Source organism: Triticum aestivum, chromosome 7A (genome assembly GCF_018294505.1).
Source record: "Triticum aestivum cultivar Chinese Spring chromosome 7A, IWGSC CS RefSeq v2.1, whole genome shotgun sequence".
Lineage (NCBI taxonomy): Eukaryota > Viridiplantae > Streptophyta > Magnoliopsida > Poales > Poaceae > Triticum > Triticum aestivum.
Window position 1 is genome coordinate 74,022,253 of NC_057812.1, and position 16,038 is coordinate 74,038,290.

The following is a 16,038-nucleotide window of genomic DNA, read 5'->3' on the forward strand; positions in this document are numbered from 1 at the left end:
TCTAGGACTTGAACCCGTGACCTCATGGTCACAAGGTAGCAGCTTTACCAGTGCGCCAAGGCTCCCCTTCCGGAAGCATAACTCACAACAATAGATAAATATTGTACTAAAGTAGAATGACTTTGAGAGATTTTTTATGGACTTGCCAGTTATTGAAAATTTAATTTCATCTATCCACATGAACTGTGACAATCAGACAGTGCTTGTCAAAGCAAGCAGTTCAAAGGACAACATGCAATTCACAAAGAAGATAATGAGAAGATTGAGGTTTGTCAAACATTTAAGAAACTTCAGAGTGATAGCTTGGATTACATCCAATTGTCTAAGAATTTGACATGGTCCTTCACAAAAGTACTATCAAATGTTGTGATAGAAATGCATCGAGGGAGATGGGTATAAGATGTCAGTAGTGACCCCACCTATGTGATCGAAGTCCCATTAAGTAGGACGTGGAAAAATAAGCTATTGGTTACTAGAGGAGAGTAACTTTACTAACCCACTATGGGAGATGCACTACTCTCCAAAATTGCATGTATGCTAGGTTGACTTTTTCCTTAATGTATTTTGAGGCTTTATTAAGCAAGATGCTATCATACATAACAATATTTGAAAGAACACACATATATTAACCCAACTATTGGTCACAGTCTATGAGATAGGGTAATCTCTAGTAAGCTCGTGAATAGGCGAGGAGTGTGGCTAATATGCTCCACCGCGTGGTTAGCCTTCGGAAACCTAGTACCGGCAAGAGAACCGGTGAAATTCCGTTAAAATTCCGTTACGCCAAACTGACAATTTTAGGCATATTCCATTGTTCGGCTTTGAAGAAGTGTATCTTCTTTGCTCTAGGTGGATGTTCAAATTTAATCGGTCTTCACTAAATATTGCATATCAAAACATTGTTTGGAACATAGGACAACAAAATGATCCTCCGAGGTCTGGTGGAGATTGTTGAATTATAGATGAGCCCAGGGTCCATATATGAAATAATTCCTGAAAAATCTCAAAGGCCCATGCTGGGTTCCATGACATGGTGAGAAGTTTAGTACCACCCGGATTTGGAGGAGAGTTACGACCAACATATAAGGTAGGTATTCTCTTTCACATGCTATTAGAGCTTGAGAAGAGAAGTGGTACACACACGCTCCTCCTCTGTCGTGTGTCTCGTCATGCCTCGCCCGCACGTTGTGTTTCATGAATGAGCTGAACCGAACCGATCTCAGACCTATGTCATGTATGCACTTTATTATTGCCTTTTAGGAACAAATAATTAATTGGCAATTATTTACAAGTCAATAACAGGCGCACTATGATCCAAACCATCGGATCGTGAGATGTTACCGAGTCGGTTGTGGGCCTCAACCCACGTCTCCCTGCCTAACCGCCTATATATTGGAGGCGTTGGCAACGGTAGCCACCACCCTGATTAGACCACTTTTGCTCTACCTCCTCACAGACAACCCGTCATTCTTCCTCTCGCTGCTACTGCTTGGCGATCCATCCCGTCTAAGTGCACGACTATACAGGAGAGGAGACGTCTAGAATCCCGTCTTTGTGACTCTAAACAAGGAGAAGGGCGATTAGGTTTTCGCGGAGCGTCTAAAGCGCAGCTGCTCGATGTTGTTCCTCTACTTCAACTGCATCCTCAACCTCACCGACATCGCCATGGGTGACAACTTCGATGCTCCAAAGAAGAAGACCAAGGGAAACGCTACCACCATGGCCGCGGCCTTTTCCTGGTCAACTGGAGGGTATGATCTGTTAGTCCATGTCTTACTGGTTGATGCGTTTGCTGTACTTAGCACGTTGATAGATATGTCAGTTATATGCCTAGTACGCACTAGCTTGTTTACATATCTGTATCAAATTAATATTGATGTTGCTATCAACATGGTTTATTTATGGATTAAATTAATCGAAGAAAAACTTAATTACCCAACAATTTGTTGGCCAACAAACAGAAGCATCGAGTGAAGCATCATTGAACGACTCTTATGAGTATGTTGGGAGATCTCCACCCAGCACAACTCTACTCCACCTCTAGAGCGGTAAAAGGATATTTGGCTAACAAGTTAGTTGTAGATTCGGAACAGAGAGAGGTGGTTGTGAAATATCTGAAGTACTCTTTTATTCATTTCATTTCTTTATTTTTCCTTCTTGATAATGATTTTGTCTTCCTCTGCTTCACACATTCTGAGATAGTGTCCGACCTTCCAATGTATCTCATTCCTTGATCACCGGTAATTGACAAACAGAAGTGAGTACCACTTTGTGGCAGGTTGATGACTTGGAGTAGTTTAATGAGATTGATGGGTGAATTCACATCAACTGCAAAATCGGATGGGTATATGGACAGCATAGAAGATTATGTGAATCTAACAGGTGAAGAGTCGAACCCGCAAAAAAAAAGGGGGTGAAGAGTCTTATTAGTACTCCATAAGATTGCAGAGTCAAGTCTTATTTTACTCAATCTAAAATATGGAGTTGAAGTATTTGGGTCAACTTTACATGCCGCAGACTCATAATAAAGAAAAAGAGAAAAAAAAAGCAAAACATACATTTTTACTGACCTTCAAACGTTTCAGTAGTCACTGAAACAAGAAAGACAGAGACAGAGAGAGAAAGAGACAGAAACAGAGAAGGAAGCATAAAATGTCTGAAGTTGTTGTCATGCTCATGAACAATGTAATGTGCAGAAACTAGCATTCTTACAGTATCGTGGGATACAACCTGAATTTTTGTTCAAAAAAACTACCATAGGCTAACACGCATGCACGCAGCAAAATGCAGCAAGTCGTGTACAGGTGCATTAACCTCACCATGTTCAGAACTCTGGTCTCCATGAAAACACAAATTCATTTAAGAGAATAACAAAACTTTAAGCGGAATAACAAAACTCAAGTGCTCAACTCACTGCAAGAACCACCACATCTGCTCTTCATCTAAGAGAAACGCGGCTAACAACAATTAAGTAGTAGCCATTGTCAACGCATTACAGACCAATGCCACTGCATCATTGTACAAACAGTTTCAGAATTTTAGAACCGTGATGGCAAAGCAAATAGGTTTCCTACTGTCAGGAGAACAAACCAAGTTTAAGTAGCAGGAACACATGAACTGCTGGGTTTTCCTGAACCCATATCTCTATGAAAGGAACTGGGTTCTTATGACGTCGTGTCCGAGGCAGCGACACTTCTGAAGAGGTGGACAGGAAGGCGACTTCTAGGGGCATCTCTCTACTCTGCATCGACATCCGCGTACCGCAGCGCCGCGTGGGCTGAATTAGAAGGAAAATAGTTAAACTGTTAGGCATTTTCTGTCACAGGTATTGCAACAGCTTTAAATAAGAAGATAAAAAAAGAAAGCTGATGTACAAAACCTCAAAACAATGTAAAGTGCTGTGGGCTAAAAAACAATTACAGTAGGCTAAAAACAGAAATCATTATGAACGATTGGCTCCACCTCAGGGTGGTCGTAGGCAGACTGAACTGATTTTGGTTTTCAAGTTCCAAAATCTACTAGCTGAATCATCTGAGTCAAAGAACAGTACCATCAAAACCATTGGTTTACCTATCAAGGTTCAGTGTGGATATTTTTACTTATGAAATGATTCCCAACCCCCAACAAACAACTATCTTCAGACAACCTTCTAGCATCTGTCCATAAACCCAACAAGCACAATGTCATGGCTGTTGACCAATTACTGATTTAATTCAGCAACTTTTACTGATGTCTACAGTATAATCCTACAGCAGTTCAGACTATTTCCATATCTTAACTCCTAACTGAAAGTCTGAAACAGATTATCAAAAGTTTCAGACTACACCGGTTTCAGTAAACTTGTTTTTCAGAATTCAGACTAGTAGTTCAAGACTACTGCGAATACGAGTTTCTTGCCAAAGGAGAAGAGTAGGAAGGTTTCTCACCAGGCGTCCCGACGATGACGACGAAGATGTGGAGGGTCTCGCCGCTGCTGGCCAGGTCGACGACGAGTGGAAACATCCGGCCATCACGTGTGGGGAGGCCCATGACGAGTTCAGAGTCGTCCAAGATTGCCATGGCGCCCAGCCGCCTGGCTAGCCGCTTCCTCAGGCGGAACACGGACCTCCCACTGAACACGAACGAGCCGCGGGTGATGAGTTCCCCGTGGATGTTCCGCCACACGTACATGATCATCCGCGACCGCAACATGGGGTGGGGAAGCTGCAGTTGAGTCGCAAAGAACCATCGTCAAATCAAAGAAGCCAAAGAAACCACAGTCGCAACCAAGAAGCGCAAATTTGGCAAGAACAGAGCATGCGAATGAAAGAAAATCCAAGACCCAATTCATCAATTTGGGGAAGAATCAAGGAACGGGCGTGGCTGGCTCACCCCAATCGGACGTGGAAGGGGAGGCATGACCTCCCTGGCGGGGATTTGCTCCACGACCCAGAGCATCTTCGAGGGTGGACGGCACGAGCGGTCTTTTGGACCGGCTCGTGGCCCGCTCGGTCCGGGCTGGCTCGGTCCTGGCCCGACAAAAAAATCGGCCGGTCCGGTCCCTCAAAACAAGACCGAAAATCGGCCGGTCCGGTCCGGTTAAAGCTCGGGCCGACCGAGCGGACCGAAGAAGCAGCCGGCGGCATGGCGGGGGCATGGCCAGAGCAGGGCGGGGGCATGGCTGGGGGCTTGCCGGGGGCATGGCGGGGGCTTGACGGGGGCATGGCGGGGGCTTGACGGGGGCTTGGCCAGTGCGTGGCGGCCAAGGCGTGACAGGGCCACGCACCTGTGCCGCGGCCGCCGCTGTCCAACGCACAAGCAGAGCACCACCGCATAACACCATGGCCACCAGCCTTCCTGCGACGAACCATCATGTCTAGGAGTTCCTCCGTCGTGAGATCTATCATCTCCGTCAAAAAAATCGACGAGGGAGGTCCTACGTAGCCGCATCAGCCATCGTTCCTTTCATCTCTGTCCACCGGCCGTCGTGTCAGATTCGTCACCGATGAGCTCCCTCCGGTGTTCTTCTTGGTCACGTAGCTTCCTCTGATGCTTCTCAAGCTCCCAGACATCTTCTCGATGATCTGCGCTTCCTCTAGCAAGATATCTCTCCGATGAGCCGTCGCCGGAGCTCCAGAGCGCGCTCTGCCCATGTCTTGGCCGGTCCTCACGGTCCTCACGGTCCTCTCGGTCCGGCCCGAGCTCGGCCATTGCCGGTCCGGTCCCTGAAAACAGGACCGCGACGTTGCTCGGTCCGGTCCGGACCGGACCGCCGGCGGCCGGTCCAAACGCCGGCTCGGACAGGGACCGGACCGGCTCGGTCCTGCTGATGTTGTCGAGGTCGTCGACGAAGTCGACGCTGGCGTCGGTGTTCCAGTACCTCCCGTTGGCGCGGAGGCAGACGCCGCCGATGTTGCGGAGGTAGACCTCTTCCTCGGATTCTGACAGGATGGCCTGCCAGACGACTGGCTGCACCTCAGGATGGCCGTAGTCGCGCTGCTCGACGCGGAGCCCGCGGTGGCCTAGCGGCGCCGGTCCGTCCGTGGCGGCGAGGTAGTGGCCGTAGGCGGCGCTGTGGAGGAGCAGGTACTGTCCGTTCTCGCCCGGGTACCGGTGCACCGCCCAAGCCGCGTTCATAGACGCCCGGCGGACGCGGAGGTTGACGCCATAGCCGTCCTCGTCGGCGTGCAGGTACGTGCCGTGCACGCGGCTGCGCAGCCGCACGTGCTGGCCGTGATGGAACTGCTCCATCTGTCACCGGTGAAGATGGAGAGCAGAGGCGCGCGGGGGAAGGAGAGGTGGGTTCTTCCGTTGGTTTCTTGGCGCTGCGGCGAGGCGGAGAAGAGAAGAATCGGGAGCCGTTGGTTGAGACGGTTGCGTTGGGCGCCAAGACCAGATCATTTCAAGGCTTGGCTTTCGGCACTAGGTGGGCTGTTGGGAATACGTCCCGAGGCCCGCGCAATTTTGATCCAGCACGCCTAATCGTCCACAAGCACAGTAAAAAACCGAATTCTCAAAAAAAAAAAGCACAGTAAAAAGCCGTCCACAAGCACAACACTGCTCTGTTTCTACTAAAAAAAATTCTTTTTGGCTCAAGAAAAACGAAAATACATAGGTGCACACGATACCACGTGAGGATAGTATCATGCCCGTCTGCTTATATAAATCATATGTAATTTCTGTCGCAACTACAAAAACATATTCGTGTGCACTAGCACTCAGAACATATTTTAATAGAAAGGAGTCTATCCAATGAGGCATCAGAAATCCGCTCACAACGGAAGTCGAGCTCTGGGTGCAGAGTGCGCCACAATGACCTTTGGCACTAGGCTACTGCTTAGTTTTCAGTAAGTGCACGGGAAAGATGGTATTGAGAAGCACCACAAGAATAAGTGCATCGGATTCACATGTTTGACGAATCAAGCCGATTTTTACACTTATGTTAGACAGGCTAGCCAAGGGCAAGACCCGGCCGAAACAGCTCTCTCTTTTCTCTCTCTCAGAGTTTAATTATCTCTTTGCACTTTGCTCATGTGCTGTCGTGTTATCATATAGTAACCTGCCCCGAAATCCTCACCTCCTCACAACCCTGCAACTTCTTTCATCTCATCCAAGGTTGTCAAAATCACGATTATAGTGTAGAATTCAACGACTTTATGATCCAAACGTACCCCGGTGATTCTATAATTTTGATTGGTAGAATCTACGTTCTACCATCCTAATAGTTATGATTCTACGACTTTTTATCCTACGAACTCCAATCTAATTTAAAATTATGAATCTAACTACTTTGATCTCATCTACTCATTATCATAAGCCCGACCCCTTTCCCATTTGTTTGTACTATCTTTCTCCTTCACACTCTCTGTAATCTTGGGCCCACTTACCATGTCCACATGCTCCTCAGTGTTATATAGCAGGCCGTCCGCTTGTACCCAAATATCATCGAGTATGGGCATGCAACATGTCCATAATCAGGTGGTGGACATTGCAACATCTTGCTCTGTAATGGATAAGCAGTAACAATAACTGACCTAAGCACATAGAGTAAATTTCCAAAACTCACCACAATTGCGCCCAATAATGCTAAAAACCACCGTTTGTTGGGGAACGTAGTAATTTCAAAAAAATTCCTACGCACACGCAAGATCATGGTGATGCATAGCAACAAGAGGGGAGAGTGTTGTCCACGTACCCTCGTAGACCGAAAGCGGAAGCGTTAGCACAACGTGGTTGATGTAGTCGTACGTCTTCACGGCCCGACTGGTCAAGCACCGAAACTACGGCACCTCCGAGTTCTAGCACACGTTCAGCTCGATGACGATCCCCGGACTCCGATCCAGCAAAGTGTCGGGGAAGAGTTCCGTCAGCACGACGGCGTGGTGACGATCTTGATGTTCTATCGTCGCAGGGCTTCGCCTAAGCACCGCTACAATATTATCGAGGATTATGGTGGAGGGGGGCACCGCACACGGCTAAGAGAACGATCACGAAGATCAACTTGTGTGTCTAGAGGTGCCCCCTGCCCATGTATATAAAGGAGCAAGGGGGGAGGCCGGCCGGCCCTTGAGGCGCGCCAAGGAGGGGGGAGTCCTCCTCCTAGTAGGAGTAGGACTCGCCTTTCCTAGTCCAACTAGGAAGAGGGAAGGGGGAAGGAAAGAGAGGGAGAGGGAAAAGGAAAGACGGGCCGCGCCCCCCTCCCCTAGTCCAATTCGGACTCCCCATGGGAGGGGGCGTGCCACCTCATGGGCTGCTGCCCTCTCTCTCCCCTCAGGCCCACTAAGGCCCAATACTTCCCTGGGGGGTTCCGGTAACCCTTCCGGCACTCCGGTTTTCTTCGAAATCATCCGAAACACTTCCGGTGTCCGAATATAGCCGTCCAATATATCGATCTTTATGTCTCGACCATTTCGAGACTCCTCGTCATGTCCGTGATCATATCCGGGACTCCGAACAACCTTCGGTACATCAAAATATATAAACTCATAATAAAATTGTCATCGTAACGTTAAGCGTGCGGAATCTACGGGTTCGAGAACAATGTAGACATGACCGAGACACGTCTCCGGTCAATAACCAATAGCGGAACCTGGATGCTCATATTGGCTCCCACATATTCTACGAAGATCTTTTATCGGTCAGACCGCATAACAACATATGTTGTTCCCTTTGTCATCGGTATGTTACTTGCCCGAGATTTGATCGTCGGTATCTCAATACCTAGTTCAATCTCGTTACCGGCAAGTCTCTTTACTCGTTCCATAATACATCATCCCGCAACTAACTTATTAGTTGCAATGCTTGCAAGTCTTATGTGATGTGCATTACCGAGAGGGCCCAGAGATACCTCTCCGCCAATCGGAGTGACAAATCCTAATCTCGAAATACGCCAACCCAACAAGTACCTTCGGAGACACCTGTAGAGCACCTTTATAATCACCCAGTTATCTTGTGACGTTTGGTAGCACACAAAGTGTTCCTCCGGTAAACGGGAGTTGCATAATCTCATAGTCATAGGAACATGTATAAGTCATGAAGAAAGCAATAGCAACAAACTAAACGATCAAGTGCTAAGCTAATGAAATGGGTCAAGTCAATCACATCATTCTCCTAATGATGTGATCCCGTTAATCAAATGACAACTCATGTCTATGGTTAGAAAACATAACCATCTTTGATCAACGAGCTAGTCAAGTAGAGGCATACTAGTGACACTCTGCTTGTCTATATATTCAAACATGTATCATGTTTCCGGTTACTAGAATTCTAGCATGAATAATAAACATTTATCATGATATAAGGAGATAAATAATAACTTTATTATTGCCTCTAGGGCATATTTCCTTCAGTCTCCCACTTGCACTAGAGTTAATAATCTAGTTCACATCGCCATGTGATTTAACATCAATAGTTCACATCACCATGTGATTAACACCCATAGTTCACATCATCATGTGACCAACACCCAAAGGGTTTACTAGAGTCAATAATCTAGTTCACATCGCTATGTGATTAATACCCAAAGAGTACCAAGGTGTGATCATGTTTTGCTTGTGAGGGAAGTTTAGTCAACGGGTCTGCCACATTCATATCCATATGTATTTTTGCAAATTTCTATGTCAACAATGCTCTGCACGGAGCTACTCTAGCTAATTGCTCCCACTTTCAATATGTATCCAGATTGAGACTTTGAGTCATCTGGATCAGTGTCAAAACTTGCATCGAAGTAACCCTTTACGATGAACCTTTTGTCACCTCATAATCGAGAAACACATCCTTATTCCACTAAGGATAATTTTGACCAATGTCCAGTGATCTACTCCTAGATCACTATTGTACTCCCTTGCCAAACACAGGGCAGGGTATATAATAGGTCTGGTACACAGCATGGCATACTTTATAGAACCTATGGCTGAGGCATAGGGAATGACTTTCATTCTCTTTCTATTTTCTGCCGTGGTCGGATTTTGAGTCTTACTCAGTTTCAAACCTTGTAACACAAGCAGGAACTCTTTCTTTGACTGTTCCATTTTGAACTACTTCAAAATCTTGTCAAGGTATGTACTCATTGAAAAACTTATCAAGCGTCTTGATCTATCTCTATAGATCTTGATGCTCAATATGTAAGCAGCTTCACCGAGGTCTTTCTTTGAAAAACTCCTTTCAAACATTCCTTTGTGCTTTGCAGAATAATTATACAGTATCTCCGATCAATAATATGTCGTTCACATATACTTATCAAAAATGTTGTAGTGCTCCCACTCACTTTCTTGAAAATACAGCCTTCACCGCAAGTCTGTATAAAACTATATGCTTTGGTCAACTTATCAAAGCATATATTCCAACTCTGAGATGCTTGCACCAGTCCATAGATGGATCGCTGGAGCTTGCATATTTTTGTTAGTACCTTTAGGATTGACAAAACCTTCTGGTTGCATCATATACAACTCTTCTTTAATAAATCCATTAAGGAATGTAGTTTTGTTTATCCATTTGCCAGATTTCATAAAATGTGGCAATTGCTAACATGATTCGGACAGACTTAAGCATAGATACGAGTGAGAAACTCTCATCGTAGTCAACACCTTGAACTTGTCGAAAACCTTTTTGCGACAATTCTAGCTTTGTAGATAGTAACACTACTATCAGCGTCTGTCTTCCTCTTGAAGATCCATTTAATCTCAATGGCTCGCCGATCAATGGGCAAGTCAATCAAAGTCCATATACATGGATCTCATCTCAGATTTCATGGCCTCAAGCCATTTCGCGAAATCTGGGCTCATCGTCGCTTCCTCATAGTTCGTAGGATCGTCATGGTCAAGTAACATGACCTCCAGAACAGGATTACCGTACCACTCTGGTGCGGATCTCACTCTGGTTTACCTACGAGGTTTGGTAGCAACTTGATCTGAAGTTACATGATCATCATCATTAGCTTCCTCACTAATTGGTGTAGTAGTCACAGGAACATATTTCTGTGATGAACTACTTTCCAATAAGGGAGCAGGTATAGTTACCTCATCAAGTTCTACTTTCCTCCCACTCACTTCTTTCGAGAGAAACTCCTTCTCTAGAAAGGATCCATTCTCAGCAACGAATATCTTGCCTTCGGATCTGTGATAGAAGGTGTACCCAACATTTTCTTTTGGGTATCCTATGAAGACGCACTTCTCCGATTTGGGTTTGAGCTTATCAGGTTGAAACTTTTTCACATAAGCATTGCAACCTCAAACTTTAAGAAACGACAGCTTAGGTTTCTTGCCAAACCATAGTTCATACGGTGTCGTCTCAACGGATTTAGATGGTGCCCTATTTAACGTGAATGCAGTTGTCTCTAATGCATAACCCCAAAACGATAGTGGTAGATCGGTAAGAGACGTCATAGATCGCACCATATCTATTAAAGTATGGTTACGATGTTCAGACACACCATTACACTGTGGTGTTCCAGGTGGCGTGAGTAGTGAAACTATTTCACATTGTTTTAACTGAAGGCCAAACTTGTAACTCAAATATTTTACATTTGCGATCATATCGTAGAAACTTTTATTTTTGTTACGATGATTCTTCACTTCACTCTGAAATTCTTTGAACTTTTCAAATGTTTCAGACTTGTGTTTCATCAAGTAGATATACTCATATCTGCTCAAATCATCTGTGAAGATCAGAAAATAATGATACCTGCCACGAGCCTCAATATTCATCGGACCACATACATCAGTATGTATGATTTCCAACAAATCTTTTGCTCGCTCCTTTGTTCCGGAGAACGGAGTCTTAGTCATCTTGCCCATGACTCATGGTCCGCAAGCATCAACTGATTCATAATCAAGTGATTCCAAAAGCCCATCAGCATGGATTTTCTTTATGCGCTTTACACCAATATGACCTAAACGGCATTGCCACAAATAAGTTGCACTATCATTATTAACTTTGCATCTTTTGGATTCAATATTATGAAAATGTGTATCACCATGATCGAGATCCAACAAACCATTTTCATTGGGTGTATGACCATAGAAGGTTTTATTCATGTAAACAGAACAACAATTATCCCCTAACTTACATGAATAACCGTATTGCAATAAACATGATCCAATCATATTCATGCTCAACGCAAACACTAAATAACATTTATTTTAGGTTTAACACTAATCCCGAAAGTTTAGAGAGTGTGCGATGATGATCATATCAATCTTGAAACCATTTCCAATGCACATCGTCACTTCACCCTTAACTAGTCTTTGTTCATTCTGCAACTCCCGTTTTGAGTTACTATTCTTATCAACTGAACTAGTATCAAATACTGAGGGGTTGCTATAAACACTAGTAAAGTACACATCAATAATATGTATATCAAATATACCTATCTTCACTTTGCCATCCTTCTTATCTGCCAATTACTTGGGGTACTTCCGCTTCCAGTGACCAGTCCCTTTGCAGTAGAAGCACTCAGTTTCACGCTTAGGTCCAGACTTGGGTTTTTCACTTGAGCAGCAACTTGCTTGTCGTTCTTCTTGAAGTTCCCCCTTTCTTCTCTTTGTCCCTGTACTTGAAACTAGTGGTTTGTGTTTACCATCAACACTTGATGCTTTTCTTGATTTCTACCTTCGTCGATTTCAGCATCACGAAGAGCTTGGGAATCGTTACCGTTATCCCTTGCATATTATAGTTCATCACGAAGTTCTACTAACTCGATGATGGTGACTAGAGAATTCTGTCAATCACTATATTATCTGGAAGATTAACTCCCACTTGATTCAAGTGATTGTAGTACCCAGACAATCTAAGCAAATGCTCACTACTTGAGCTATTCTCCTCCATCTTTTAGCTATAGAACTTGTTGGAGACTTCATATCTCTCAACTCGGATATTTGCTTAAAATATTAACTTCAACTCCTGGAACATCCATATGATCCATGAGGTTCAAAACGTCTTTGAAGTCCCGATTCTAAGCTGTTAAGCATGGTGCACTAAACTATCAAGTAGTCATCATATTGAGCTAGCCAAACGTTCATGACGTCTGCATCTGCTCCTGCAATAGGTCTGTCACCTAGCGGTGCATTAAGGACATAATTCTTCTGTGCAGCAATGAGGATAAACCTCAGATCACGGATCCAATCCGCATCATTGCTACTAACATCTTTCAACTTAATTTTCTCTAGGAACATATCAAAAATAAAACAGGGGAGCTAAACGCGAGCTATTGATCTACAACATAGATATGCTAATGCTATCAGGACTAAGTTCATGATAAATTTAAGTTTAATTAATCATATTACTTAAGAACTCCCACTTAGAAAGACATCCCTCTAATCTTCTAAGTGATCACGTGATCCAAATCAACTAAACCATAATCGATCATCACGTGAAATAGAGTAGCTTTCAATGGAGAACATCAATATGTTGATCATATCTACTATATGATTCACACTCGACCTTTCGGTCTCAGTGTTCCGAGGCCATATCTGCATATGCTAGGCTCGTCAAGTTTAACCTGAGTATTCTGTGTGTGCAAAACTGGCTTGCACCCGTTGTAGATGGACGTAGAGCTTATCACACCCGATCATCACGTGGTGTCTGGGCACGACGAACTTTGGCAACGGTGCATACTCAGGGAGAATACTTTTATCTTGAAATTTAGTGAGAGATCATCTTATAATGCTACCGTCAATCAAAGCAAGATAAGATGCATAAAAGATAAACATCACATGCAATCAATATAAGTGATATGATATGGCCATCATCATCTTGTGCTTGTGATCTCCATCTCCGAAGCATCGTCATGATCACCATCGTCACCGGCGCGACACCTTGATCACCATCGTAGCATCGTTGTCGTCTCGTCAATCTTATGCTTCCACGACTATCGCTGCCGCTTAGTGATAAAGTAATGCATTACAGCGCAATTGCATTGCATACAATAAAGCGACAACCATATGGCTCCTGCCAGTTGCCGATAACTCGGTTACAAAACATGATCATCTTATACAATAAAATTTAGCATCATGTCTTGACCATATCACATCACAACATGCCCTGCAAAAACAAGTTATATGTCCTCTACTTTGTTGTTGCAAGTTTTACGTGGCTGCTACGGGCTTAGCAAGAACCGTTCTTACCTACGCATCAAAACCACAACGATAGTTTGTCAAGTTGGTGCTATTTTAACCTTCACAAGGACCGGGCGTAGCCACACTCGGTTCAACTAAAGTTGGAGAAACTGACACCCGCCAGCCACCTGTGTGCAAAGCACGTCGGTAGAACCAGTCTCGCGTAAGCGTACGCGTAATGTCGGTCCGGGCCGCTTCATCCAACAATACCGCCGAACCAAAGTATGACATGCTGGTAAGCAGTATGACTTATATCGCCCACAACTCACTTGTGTTCTACTCGTGCATAACATCAACACATAAAACCTAGGCTCGGATGCCACTGTTGGGGAACGTAGTAATTTCAAAAAATTCCCTACGCACACGCAAGATCATGGTGATGCATAGCAACGAGAGGGGAGAGTGTTGTCCACGTACCCTCGTAGACCGAAAGCGGAAGCGTTAGCACAACGTAGTTGATGTAGTCGTACGTCTTCATAGCCCGACTGATCAAGCACCGAAACTACGGCACCTCCGAGTTCTAGCACACGTTCAGCTCGATGACGATCCCCGGACTCCGATCCAGCAAAGTGTCGGGGAAGAGTTCCGTCAGCACGACGGCGTGGTGACGATCTTGATGTTCTACTGTTGCAGGGCTTCGCCTAAGCACCACTACAATATTATCGAGGATTATGGTGGAGGGGGGGCACCGCACACGACTAAGAGAATGATCACGAAGATCAACTTGTGTGTCTAGAGGTGCCCCCTGCCCCTTTATATAAAGGAGCAAGGGGGGAGGTCGGCCGGCCCTTGAGGCGCGCCAAGGAGGGGGGAGTCCTCCTCCTAGTAGGAGTAGGACTCCCCTTTCCTAGTCCAACTAAGAAGAGGGAAGGGGGAACGAAAGAGAGGGAGAGGGAGAGGGAAAGAGGGGCCGCGCCCCCCTCCCCTAGTCCAATTCGGACTCCCCATGGGAGGGGGCGCGCCACCTCATGGGCTTCTCTCTCCCCTCAGGCCCACTAAGGCCCAATACTTCCCCGGGGGGGTTCCGGTAACCCTTCCGGCACTCCGGTTTTCTCCGAAATCATCCGAAACACTTCCAGTGTCCGAATATAGCCGTCCAATATATCGATCTTTATGTCTCGACCATTTTGAGACTCCTCGTCATGTCCGTGATCATATCTGGGACTTCGAACAACCTTCGGTACATCAAAATATATAAACTCATAACAAAACTGTCATCGTAACGTTAAGCATGCGGACCCTATGGGTTCGAGAACAATGTAGACATGACCGAGACACGTCCCCGGTCAATAACCAATAGTGGAACCTGGATGCTCATATTGGCTCTGACATATTCTACGAAGATCTTTTATCGGTCAGACCGCATAACAACATACGTTGTTCCCTTTGTCATCAGTATGTTACTTGCCCGAGATTTGATCGTCGGTATCTCAATACCTAGTTCAATCTCGTTACCAGCAAGTCTCTTTACTCGTTCCGTAATACATCATCCCGCAACTAACTTATTAGTTGCAATGCTTGCAAGGCTTATGTGATGTGCATTATCGAGAGGGCCTAGAGATACCTCTCCGACAATCAAAGTGACAAATCCTAATCTCGAAATACGCCAACCCAACAAGTACCTTCGGAGACACCTGTAGAGCACCTTTATAATCACCCAGTTACGTTGTGACGTTTGGTAGCACACAATGTGTTCCTCCGGTAAACAGGAGTTGCATAATCTCATAGTCATAGGAACATGTATAAGTCATGAAGAAAGCAATAGCAACAAACTAAACGATCAAGTGCTAAGCTAATGAAATGGGTCAAGTCAATCACATCATTCTCCTAATGATGTGATCCCGTTAATCAAATGACAACTCATGTCTATGGTTAGGAAACATAACCATCTTTGATCAACGAGCTAGTCAAGTAGAGGCATACTAGTGACACTCTGTTTGTCTATATATTCACACATGTATCATGTTTCCGGTTAATACAATTCTAGCATGAATAATAAACATTTATCATGATATAAGGAAATAAATAATAACTTTATTATTGCCTCTAGGGCATATTTCCTTCACCGTTTTCATAAAAAAATTGCTAAAAACGCCGATTTTGAGTCATCACGTTGCCGAAAGCACTAATCGTCCGATTGACCTCGTTTTGACTGAAAAACTGACGGGCGGGGCCAGTGTTAGCGATTATATGGCAAAGGGAAAACAGATGCGGGAGACGGAGTTTCTCTCTTCCTCAGCCTTCCCAGGCATTTCGTTGAACACCTTCTGAGCAGCGCGAGGGGCGACGATGCCACGGAGGAGGTATACGATGGAGCAACTGCTTCTCAACGCCGGCATCAGCTGCAAAGCCAACTCGGAGAGGAAGTAGATAGAGAAGGAGGTAAGCTGGTCCGTTGGCGGTTGGGACTCCCTCCCCGTCAGGGCCGCTGCCCACGCGTGCACCG

At 45.1% G+C, this 16,038-nt stretch overlaps 1 protein-coding gene across 1 annotated transcript; it reads right to left on the bottom strand.

Moving 5' to 3' along the window:
• Window positions 1-2,888: 2,888 nt before the first annotated feature.
• Window positions 2,889-4,685, bottom strand: LOC123154183 (uncharacterized). The gene is made up of 3 exons (XM_044572967.1): window positions 4,372-4,685; window positions 3,927-4,203; window positions 2,889-3,277 (listed from the first exon to the last, which is right to left on the bottom strand). Exons 1-3 carry the CDS (start codon window positions 4,435-4,437, stop codon window positions 3,237-3,239), a joined length of 384 nt encoding a protein of 127 aa, XP_044428902.1. The 5' UTR covers window positions 4,438-4,685; the 3' UTR covers window positions 2,889-3,236.
• Window positions 4,686-16,038: the final 11,353 nt, after the last annotated feature.